The sequence below is a fragment of the Oncorhynchus gorbuscha genome, linkage group LG08 (assembly GCF_021184085.1).
Source record: "Oncorhynchus gorbuscha isolate QuinsamMale2020 ecotype Even-year linkage group LG08, OgorEven_v1.0, whole genome shotgun sequence".
Classification (NCBI taxonomy): domain Eukaryota; kingdom Metazoa; phylum Chordata; class Actinopteri; order Salmoniformes; family Salmonidae; genus Oncorhynchus; species Oncorhynchus gorbuscha.
Window position 1 is genome coordinate 3,628,244 of NC_060180.1, and position 11,451 is coordinate 3,639,694.

Sequence of the window (11,451 nt, forward strand, 5' to 3'; positions counted from 1 at the left end):
TCTTTACTTACCTACTGTCTACATAATACCTTTTTTGCACGATTGGTTAGAGACTGTAAGTAAGCATTTCACCTGTTGTATTCGGCGCACGTGACAAATAAACTTTGATTTGATAAAGCCAGTGACTGATGTGGTGTTTTCCTCAATGACATCGGAAGAATCCCGGAACATATTCCAGTCTGTACTAGCAAAATAGTCCTGTAGTTTAGCATCTGCTTCATCTGGCAACTTTTTTTATCTATCGAGTCTCTGGTGCTTCTTGCTTTAATTTTTGCTTTTAAGCAGGAGTCAGGAGGATATAATTATGGTCAGATTTGCCAAATGGAGTGCGAGGGAGAGCTTTGTATGCGTCTCTGTGTGTTGAGTAAAACTGGTCTAGTTTTTTTCCCACCCTGGTTGCACATTTAACATGCTGATAGAAATTAGGTCAAACTGATTTAAGTTTCACTGCATTAAAGTCCCCGGCCACTAGGAGTGCCTCCTCTGGATGAGTGTTTTCCTGTTTGCTTATGGCGGGAATACAGCTCATTGAGTGCGGTTTTAGTGCCAGCATCGGTCAATATGGTGTTGAAAGCTGAGCTGTAGTCAATGGACAGCATTCTTAAATAGGTATTTCTCTTGTCCAGGTGGGCTAGGGAAGTGTGCAGTGTAACAGTGATTTTGTCATCATTGAATCTGTTGGGGCGATATGCCAATTCTTGCGGGTCTAGGTTGTCGGGTAAGGTGGAGAGGATATGGTCTTTCACCAGCCTCTCAAAGCGCTTCATGATGACAGAAGTGAGTGCAGTTCAGTTAAGTTTGCTTTCTTGGGTACAGAAACAATTCTGGGCATCTTGAAGCAGGTGGGGACAACAGACTGGGATATGAAGAGTCTGAATATGTCCATAAACACTCCAGCCAGCTGGTCTGCATATGCTCTGAGAACGCGGTTTGGGACGCTGTCTGGGCCAGCAGCCTTGTGAGGGTTAACACACTTAAATGACTTTCCCATGTCGGCTACGGAGATTGAGAGCACACAAACCTTGTGATTGGAGGGGTCCAAGGCGGCGGCTCAATGTTGTTTTCCACGAAGCGGGCGAAGAAGGTGTTTAGGTTATCCGGGAGTGAGGCATCGGTGTCCACTACGTGGCTAGTTTTCCCTGTATAATCACTGATTGTCTGGAGTCCCTGCCACACACGACTGGTGTCTGAGCCGTTGAAATGGGACTCCACTTTGTCCCTGTGCTCCCTTTTTCCTCTTTGATTGCCTTATGGAGGGCATAGCTGGTCTGTTTGTTCACGTCCATGTCACCTTGCCATGGTTAATTGCGGTGGTTTGGGCTTTCAGTTTAGAGTGAATGCTGCCATCTATCCACAGTTTTTGGTTTAGATAAGGTATAATAGTCATAAGGTATAATGGGATCAACATCTTCTATGCAATTCCTGATGAACCCAGTCACTGAGTCGGTGTATACGTCGATACTATTCTCAGAGGCGACCCAGAATGTTTCCCATTCAGCGTGATCAAAACAATCTTGAAGCATAGATTCTGATTGATCAGACCAACGTTGAACAGTCCTTACCACGGGTGCTTCCTGTTTAAGTTTCTGCCTATAGGTGGGGGGGAAATCTTTCATATACAATGGACCAGTAGACATTCTTTCAGAATGTTCTAGGTTCTATGGTCATCTGATTTGCCGAAATACTGATTACCATAGGACCTAGGCCATTCTCTGATTAACATAGGACCTAGGCCATTTTCTGATTAACATAGGACCTAGTCCATTCTCTGATTAACATAGGACCTAGGCCATTCTCTGATTACCATAGGACCTAGGCCATTCTGGATCAGAATACCATAGGACCAGGAATGACGGTTCTATCCACACACGCTATATGTCAGTAAAAGGGTGAATGACGATTATATACCTGGATCTATGTAGGTGACATAGAACTACAGCATCAGTCTACTTCTATGTAGGGTAAATGACAGTTCTATCCATTCCAGCTCTATGTCAATGAAAGGGTGAATGTCTATAGATGTCAGTGACAGGGTGTGGGTGCAGTATACAGGGACAGATCTGTGATTGAGAGGGAACACACAGTCACCATTGTAACCAGCCCTGAGGTCTCATAACACGTGTTGCTTCCAGGAAGCAGCCTAGTTCAGTCAGGAATAAACAAGAACAGAGTGGCTGGAGGGGTGTTTATCAACTCACTTCGCTCTCTCTTGGCTGACGGGTGTTTATCAACTCACCTCCGTTGCTTTCATCTTTGAAATGTGTTTCCCGTCCATCCTGTTTGCTAAGTTTTAACTCTGCATTGGGTTTGGTTTCTCTGAGAATGACCACATCACAGGTCAAAATGTTTTCTAACTGGGCGGACATCTGTGTGTGTGTGTGTGTGTGTGTGTGTGTGTGTGTGTGTGTGTGTGTGTGTGTGTGTGTGTGTGTGTGTGTGTGTGTGTGTGTGTGTGTGTGTGTGTGTGTGTGTGTGTGTGTGTGTGTGTGTGTGTGTGTGTGTGTGTGTGTGTGTGTGTGTGTGTGCGTGTGCGTGCCCAGTCAGGGCAGGGTGTGTCAGGTGTTTGGTTATCAAATCAAACTTTAATTTTGAAGAAAAGAAATGTAGAACATATGGGTTCTGTCAAAACTCGCCTGAATGCCCCACCCATCCCATCATGGTTTAATATTCAACCGTTAATTCCTGGAAGTCAGTGTGTACTTTAGTTACATAAATAGTTGAGTTTCTAACTTCCCCATGGGAGAGATCTGTGCTGAGGATTTGCATATGAACAGTTCACAGAAAAGCGAATAACATTAAAACTGCTTTATTTGGACAACCTGCACTTTTCAGGGGACACTTCATGAAATGGAAACCACAGTATTTTACCATTACTCATAGACTCAGAAATGTATAAACGGTCCACTTTATAATTGTGTTACAGAGCGTGTAGGACAGGGATAGGCAGGTTCGGTCATGAAGGGCTGTAGTGTTTGGGGGTTCTTTGTTTCAGTCCAGATCTGACGTACCTTTTTCCACTAATGGAGGCCTTAATTGGCTAGTTGAATCAGGTGTTTTTAGAGCTGGGCTGGGTAGACATAAAGTCAAAGAGAATTAAGATGAAGAGAATCAAGAAGATCAGAAATAAACTGGCTGGGTAGACAACTTTGCATCTGTTTTTTTATTGGTTCACAGTAATGAATGTAGTGATATTTGGTCAGCTATGCGGTCAAAGCAGCTAGTACTGAACCACAGCTATCCCAGCTATTCCCGAGGGCAGACGTCACCAAGTCCAATTCCGGTTTTCCATACAAACACACCAATTAGGCATAACAACATTAGCAAGGTTTCCATCCAATTTGATTCTAAAATCTGCATAAAATAACATGCTCACATGAGAGGTGTTTCCATCAAATGGACTTATTGCTGATAAAAGGTTTTATTGATTAAAGAGTTTGACTATGTGTGTCGGGGGGGGTGTTTGTGTGCGTACGTGCATGCCTACATTTGTGGGAGCATGTATTTGTACATACGTGCGTGTGAGTAAAGAGGTTAACTTAACACTGTTTCGTAATAACATGTAGGTGTTTTGTGATATAAAATGTTGTTGAAGACGATATTAACTGAAGCCCTTAATAACGACATGTGAATGAGTGGGCCGAGGGAACCAAAGGGATCTGCTAAAGATATTCATTACAAAACTGTATTGTTAACAGCCTGCATATTATAGAGTCCTGGAAAATATCCATTGCTGCTGCTGACAGCGTCTAGACCTGAGGACGGTTAGTCATTCAAACACATCAAAAGGCCATAATGGTGACAGCGTCTAGACCTGAGGACGGTTAGTCATTCAAACACATCAAAAGGCCATAATGGTGACAATGTCTAGACTTGAGGACGGTTAGTCATTCAAACACATCAAAAGGCCATAATGCTGACAGCGTCTAGACTTGAGGACGGTTAGTCATTCAAACACATCAAAAGGCCATAATGGTGACAGCGTCTAGACTTGAGGACGGTTAGTCATTCAAACACATCAAAAGGCCATAATGGTGACCGCGTCTAGACCTGAGGACGGTTAGTCATTCAAACACATCAAAAGGCCATAATGGTGACAGCGTCTAGACCTGAGGACGGTTAGTCATTCAAACACATCAAAAGGCCATAATGGTGCAAAAGGTGACAGTGAACATGGAGCTTTGCGCCAGATTTGTTTCTGTTTTAGCCAACTCACGCAAAAGACAAAGGAGAAGGATAAAACACAAACAGATCCATCTACCAGTCAACATCTATGGTGTAAGAGCCACAAACATGGATGACTCAAAATGGAGTTGCAGCATTGTCCAGAAAATTGAATATTCCACCGATACTGATTGAACTGAGACATGGATAGACACAGTACATTTGAAACCCATTCTCCTTTCAACATCTGCTTTTAGCTTATCTCAACTGCTGCAGCAGCTGTTGACTGTGTGAATGCAGGAGTTCATTTTCTCTTAGACAAACATACTGTTCTCTTTAGGAGCTCAGCATGTCAGCCCTGCGGTCTCAGTATGCCAGCCCTGCGGTCTCAGTATGCCAGCCCTGCGGTCTCAGTATGCCAGCCCTGCGGTCTCAGTATGCCAGCCCTGCGGTCTCAGTATGCCAGCCCTGCGGTCTCAGTATGCCAGCCCTGCGGTCTCAGTATGCCAGCCCTGCGGTCTCAGTATGCCAGCCCTCAGTATGCCAGCCCTGCGTCTCAGTATGCCAGCCCTGCGGTCTCAGTATGCCAGCCCTGCGGTCTCAGTATGCCAGCCCTGCGGTCTCAGTATGCCAGCCCTGCGGTCTCAGTATGCCAGCCCTGCGGTCTCAGTATGCCAGCCCTGCGGTCTCAGTGTGCCAGCCCTGCGGTCTCAGTGTGCCAGCCCTGCGGTCTCAGTATGCCAGCCCTGCGGTCTCAGTATGCCAGCCCTGCAGTAGTATGCCAGCCCTGCGGTCTCAGTATGCCAGCCCTGCGGTCTCAGTATGCCAGCCCTGCGGTCTCAGTATGCCAGCCCTGCGGTCTCAGTATGCCAGCCCTGCGGCCAGCCCTGCGGTCTCAGTATGCCAGCCCTGCGGTCTCAGTATGTCAGCCCTGCGGTCTCAGTATGCCAGCCCTGCGGTCTCAGTATGCCAGCCCTGCGGTCTCAGTATGCCAGCCCTGCGGTCTCAGTATGCCAGCCCTGCGGTCTCAGTATGCCAGCCCTGCGGTCTCAGTATGCCAGCCCTGCGGTCTCAGTATGCCAGCCCTGCGGTCTCAGTATGCCAGCCCTGCGGTCTCAGTATGCCAGCCCTGCGGTCTCAGTATGCCAGCCCTGTGGTCTCAGTATGCCAGCCCTGCGGTCTCAGTATGCCAGCCCTGCGGTCTCAGTATGTCAGCCCTGTGGTCTCAGTATGCCAGCCCTGTGGTCTCAGTATGTCAGCCCTGTGGTCTCAGTATGCCAGCCCTGTGGCCTCAGAAGCACTGGCCAGGGTGGATATGTTGCCCACGTCAAGGATTATCCTCTTTCTATTTCTCTTTTTCTTTCTCCCGGCCAATGTGAAGGCGTTGTTCTACATATCATTCTCTCTACCCCTACCCCCTCTTTCTCTCATTCTCGTGTGTCTTTCCCACCCATGCCTATAGCTGTTGATAGCAGACCTTACCTTTTTTTCTAGTGCATACCCTAGTGCATACCCTAGTGCATACCCTAGTGCATACTCTAGCTAGTGACTTACAGTAATGGGGGAAATGTGCTTGTTTTATATATTTAATCAATATAAAAAGTATTGCAAATGGTAGCCTTGAATAAATTAACTGCAGTATATACGATACATTACATGTTATGACAAAATGAGCACCAAAGGCATTGCAATTCAGTTACTACAGCAAATCAGACAGTGAACTGCATCAAAAGTAACATTTTCATGGCAGGTATAAAGAGATAACGTCACAAAAGCAAACATTACGGTGTACATATTAGGACAGCCTCAGTCACAGAAGGACTAGGCTGTCCTAATATGGTAACCGTGCACTTTATGACTGATCATATTAAACTATGGAGGGGGGACTTGGTCAAAATTCTAAATACTGATATTAGTTCAATAGATAAATTTTCCCATGAAAATGATTTGACCTCATGTTATAGTAATTTTATAACCGAAGAAGAGAGAAATGTTAACTAAATAAACTATATTTGTTTTGATGTATCAGATCTACTGTAGCTACAGTATATCATAATTATTTTCAGAGTTTGGCAATACCTGCAGAAAGTAAAACAACTAATTCAATAGTAAAAACTAAGACAAACGTTCATACCCAACTACTTATTCAAACTCGGGCCTTGAGGTCCACTCAAGAACACTCTTGGTTTTATTTAATCCCTGTTTATGGACCAAAAAACTGCAGACCGCTAAAGTCTACTGGAAGGTTGAGATTTGATCAAACAGCACCGATATTGTAGGAGACACTGTCTAGACAGACCATCAGTCAAACAGATAACACAGAACTCTTTCCAGTAATTCCCCTTTCCTGGGACATTGGCATACGGGATCATCCATATCTTCAGCCTGTTTTCATAGACTAGACGTAACATAGTAAACCTAAATCCAGGACATTCATATTAGTATGATATGTTACGTTTGGTATGGTTACATAAGACAGATGGTTACTTAAGGCAAAAAGGAAAGTAGGATGGTTGGTTGGGGTGGACAGGTGGGCGTATGGGTGGTTGGTCAGGGTGGATCAGTAGGCAATTAACGCAAACGTCTAGCAACCCAAAGTTTGCGAGTTTGTATCTCATCACAGTCAATTTGACTATTTTAGCTAATTAGCAACTTTTTAACTACTTACTACCTTATAGCTACTTTGCTACTACTTAGCATGTTAGATAACCCTTCCCCTAACCCTAACCTTAAGCCTTTTAGCTAACCCTTCCCCTAACCTTAAGCCTTTTAGCTAACCTTCCCCTAACCCTAACTTTAAAACCTTTAACCTAACTCCTAAACATACCCCTAACCCTAAGCCCTAGCCTAGCTAACATTAGCCAGCTAGCTAACGTTAGCCAGCTAGCTAACATTAGCCAGCTAGCCACTTTACTAGAATTCCTTTTAGAATTCCGTTTTGTAAATTCGTCACCTGTTTTGAATTTAGAAAATTCATAACATAAAATATGAAATGGGTGATGGACATCCTCAAATTGATACATACCATACGAAATGTAACATATCATACTAAAATGAGTATCAGGGATTTACATACATAATCATACGAAATGCTCTTTGATCAGGTTGGTATGTTAGATATGTTATAATAACTTTAATTGAAATTAATTAATTCATAGAAATTTTGAGTAGCTAAGTTACTAGTAGCCCACATTCATAAAGTAACAAAATACCTAAACGTTGATTGAATCCATATCATTGTAACCCTCCATTGTTAACTGAAATCATTTGGTTTCCCTGGTGACATCTGTCCTGCTCTCAGTTTCTATTGGCTGTTGGGATCGAAAGCGATAGTCATGGTGATGGTCTCCTAGTTGTGGTTTATTCTGGGTAGTGTAGTCCACAGCAGGTAAGGGCAGTGGACAGGTGCCATTTTGTGAGTCCCCTAGTGTTGTGGGGCAGGAGTCCCATGACCCACCAGACGTCCAGACCCCAGGGCACCCTGAGCAGTTTTGGCCCCGGCTCTGAGCCCTCTTTGCTGGGCACCAGCCTGGGCCAACGCTGGGCCCTGGATGGGCCTAGACAAAGTTATTGGAGATCTGCCTTTGGTGATCAAACAGGTCCTCAATCTCTGCACTGTACGCATCACCTGGTAAAAGTAACAAAATACAGTTAGAGATAAGGAGAGAGAGAGAGATATAGAGAGAGAGAGAGAGAGAGAGAGAGAGAGAGAGAGAGAGATAGAGAGAGAGAGAGAAGAGAGAGAGAGAGAGAGAGAGAGAGAGAGAGAGAGAGAGAAGCAGAGAGGAGCAGAGAGAGAGAGAGGGAGAGAGAGAGAGAGAGAGAGAGAGAGAGAGAGAGAGAGAGAGAGAGAGAGAGAGAGAGAGAGAGAGAGAGAAGCAGAGAGGAGGAGAGAGAGAGAGAGAGAGAGAGAGAGAGAGAGAGAGAGAGAGAGAGAGAGAGAGAGAGAGAGCAGAGAGGAGCAGAGAGAGAGAGAGAGAGAGAGAGAGAGAGAGAGAGAGAGAGAGAGAGAGAGAGAATGTGTGTTAACGACAGATAAATGTCATTTCCCATACCTGCGTGACATCCATACATGTACGCTCTGTGTCCGTCGTATTTGCATCGACATCTCATTACGTTGTTCTGGAAGTCTGACTCAGCCATGTCTAATGAGGGGTTGACTTCCACCTATAATATGACAGAAACAGTGATTTAAAAAAATATATATATTTAATTTTTAAAAACTTTATTTAACCAGGTAGGCCAGCTGAGAACAAGTTTTTATTTATAACTGCGACATGACCAAGATAAAGTAAAGCAGTGCGACAAAAACAACAACACAGAGTTACACATAAACAAACGTACAGTCAATAACACAATAGAAAAATCTATGTACAGTGTGTGCAAATGTAGAAGAGTAGGGAGGTAATGCAATAAATAGGCCATAAAGGCAAAATAATGACAATTTAGCATTAACATTGGAGTGATAGATGTGCAGATGATGATGTGCAAGGAAAGATACTGGGTGCAAAAGAGCAAGAGGACAAGTAACAATATGGGGATGAGGTAGTTGGGTGTGCAATTTACAGATTGGCTGTGTACCGGAACAGTAATCGGTGATCGGTAAGCTGTTTGACCGCTGATGCTTAAAGTTAGTGAGGGAGATATAAGACTCCAGCTACAGTGATTTTTGCAATGCGTTCCAATCATTGACAGCAGAGAACTGGAAGGAATGTCGGCCAAAGGAAGTGTTGGCTTTGGGGATGACCAGTGAAATATACCTGCTGGAGCGCGTGCTACGGGTGGGTGTTGCAATGGTGATCAGTAAGCTGAGATAAGGCGGGCTTTACCTAGCATAGACTTATAGATGACCTGGAGCCAGTGGGTTTGGCGAAGAATATATGTATTGAGGGCCAGCCAACGAGAGCATACAGGTCGCAGTGGTGGGTAGTGTATGGGGTTTTGGTGACAAAATGGACGGCACTGTGATAGACTACATCCAGTTTGCTGACTAGAGGGCTGGAGACTATTTTGTAAATGACATCGCCGAAGTCAAGGATCAGCAGGATAGTCAGTTTTACGAGGGTATGTTTGGCAGCATGAGTAAAGGAGGCTTTGTTGCGAAATAGGAAGCCGATTCCAGATTTAATTTTGGATTGGAGATGTTTAGTCTGGAAGTCTGGAAGGAGAGTTTACGGTCAAACCAGACACCTAGGTATTTGTAGTTGTCCACATATTCTACAGTGCCTTGCGAAAGTATTCGGCCCCCTTGAACTTTGCGACCTTTTGCCACATTTCAGGCTTCAAACATAAAGATATAAAACTGTATTTTTTTGTGAAGAATCAACAACAAGTGGGACACAATCATGAAGTGGAATGACATTTATTGGATATTTCAAACTTTTTTAACAAATCAAAAACTGAAAAATTGGGCGTGCAAAATTATTCAGCCCCCTTAAGTTAATACATTGTTGCGCCACCTTTTGCTGCGATTACAGCTGTAAGTCGCTTGGGATATGTCTCTATCAGTTTTGCACATCGAGAGACTGACATTTTTTCCCATTCCTCCTTGCAAAACAGCTCGAGCTCAGTGAGGTTGGATGGAGAGCATTTGTGAACAGTAGTTTTCAGTTCTTTCCACAGATTCTCGATTGGATTCAGGTCTGGACTTTGACTTGGCCATTCTAAAACCTGGATATGTTTATTTTTGAACCATTCCATTGTAGATTTTGCTTTATGCTTTGGATCATTGTCTTGTTGGAAGAGAAATCTCCATCCCAGTCTCAGGTCTTTTGCAGACTCCATCAGGTTTTCTTCCAGAATGGTACTGTATTTGGCTCCATCCATCTTCTCATCAATTTTAACCATCTTCCCTGTCCCTGCTGAAGAAAAGCAGGCCCAAACCATGATGCTGCCACCACCATGTTTGACAGTGGGGATGGTGTGTTCAGGGTGATGAGCTGTGTTGCTTTTACGCCAAACATAACATTTTGCATTGTTGCCAAAAAGTTCAATTTTGGTTTCATCTGACCAGAGCACCTTCTTCCACATGTTTGGTGTGTCTCCCAGGTGGCTTGTGGTAAACTTTAAATGACACTTTTTATGGATAACTTTAAGAAATGGCTTTCTTCTTGCCACTCTTCCATAAAGGCCAGATTTGTGCAATATACGACTGATTGTTGTCCTATGGACAGAGTCTCCCACCTCAGCTGTAGATCTCTGCAATTCATCCAGAGTGATCATGGGCCTCTTGGCTGCATCTCTGATCAGTCTTCTCCTTGTATGAGCTGAAAGTTTAGAAGGACGGCCAGTTCTTGGTAGATTTGCAGTGGTCTGATACTCCTTCCATTTCAATATTATCGCTTGCACAGTGCTCCTTGGGATGTTTAAATCTTGGGAAATCTTTTTGTATCCAAATCCGGCTTTAAACTTCTTCACAACAGCATCTCGGACCTGCCTGGTGTGTTCCTTGTTCTTCATGATGCTCTCTGCGCTTTTAACGGACCTCTGAGACTATCACAGTGCAGGTGCATTTATACGGAGACTTGATTACACACAGGTGGATTGTAGATTGTATTTATCATCATTAGTCATTTAGGTCAACATTGGATCATTCAGAGATCCTCACTGAACTTGTGGAGAGAGTTTGCTGCAATGAAAGTAAAGGGGCTGAATAATTTTGCACGCCCAATTTTTCAGTTTTTGATATGTTAAAAAAGTTTGAAATATCCAATAAATGTTGTTCCACTTCATGATTGTATCCCACTTGTTGTTGATTCTTCACAAAAAAATACAGATTTATATCTGTATGTTTAAAGCCTGAAATGTGGCAAAAGGTCGCAATGTTCAAGGGGGCCGAATACTTTCGCAAGGCACTGTAAGTCAGAACCATCCAGAGTAGTGATGCTAGTCGGGCGGGAAGATGTGGGCAGCAATCGGTTGAAGATCATGCACTTAGTTTTACTTGCATGTAAAAGCAGTTGGAAGCCTCGGAAGGAGTGTTGTATGGCATTGAAGCTCGTTTGGAGGTTTGTTAGCACAGTGTCCAAAGAAGGGCCAGATGTATACAGAATGGTGTCGTCTAGCAGATGGGCCGTCGGGGGACGTCACCACGGAAGAGCCTGTTGAAACCCCCTCGGACGGTTACGTTTGGCAGACCAGTTGTAATGGATCAGCGGGGCTCTGTGTTGGTAGTAAAATGGTCCAGGCCAATTGGCAAAAAAGGTATTGTAGCCCAAGAATTGTCTGATGGACCTCTTCAGCTAGCCGGGAGATGGGCCTAGCTCGAGGCTAGGTCCAGGCTAACTGGTG

General features: G+C 44.2%; 1 protein-coding gene across 2 annotated transcripts in view; it reads right to left on the bottom strand.

The window, feature by feature from the left end:
• Nucleotides 1-5,734: 5,734 nt before the first annotated feature.
• Nucleotides 5,735-11,451, bottom strand: part of LOC124041097 (lysyl oxidase homolog 4-like) — a 56,360-nt gene continuing 50,643 nt past the window's right edge. For both annotated transcript variants that reach the window (XM_046358264.1, XM_046358265.1), the window contains exons 14-15: nt 8,217-8,328; nt 5,735-7,789 (exon numbers count right to left, since the gene is read on the bottom strand). In XM_046358264.1, coding sequence (XP_046214220.1) covers nt 7,719-7,789; nt 8,217-8,328 — 183 coding nt within the window. In that variant the 3' untranslated portion in view covers nt 5,735-7,718. The remainder of the gene's footprint in view (nt 7,790-8,216; nt 8,329-11,451) is intronic.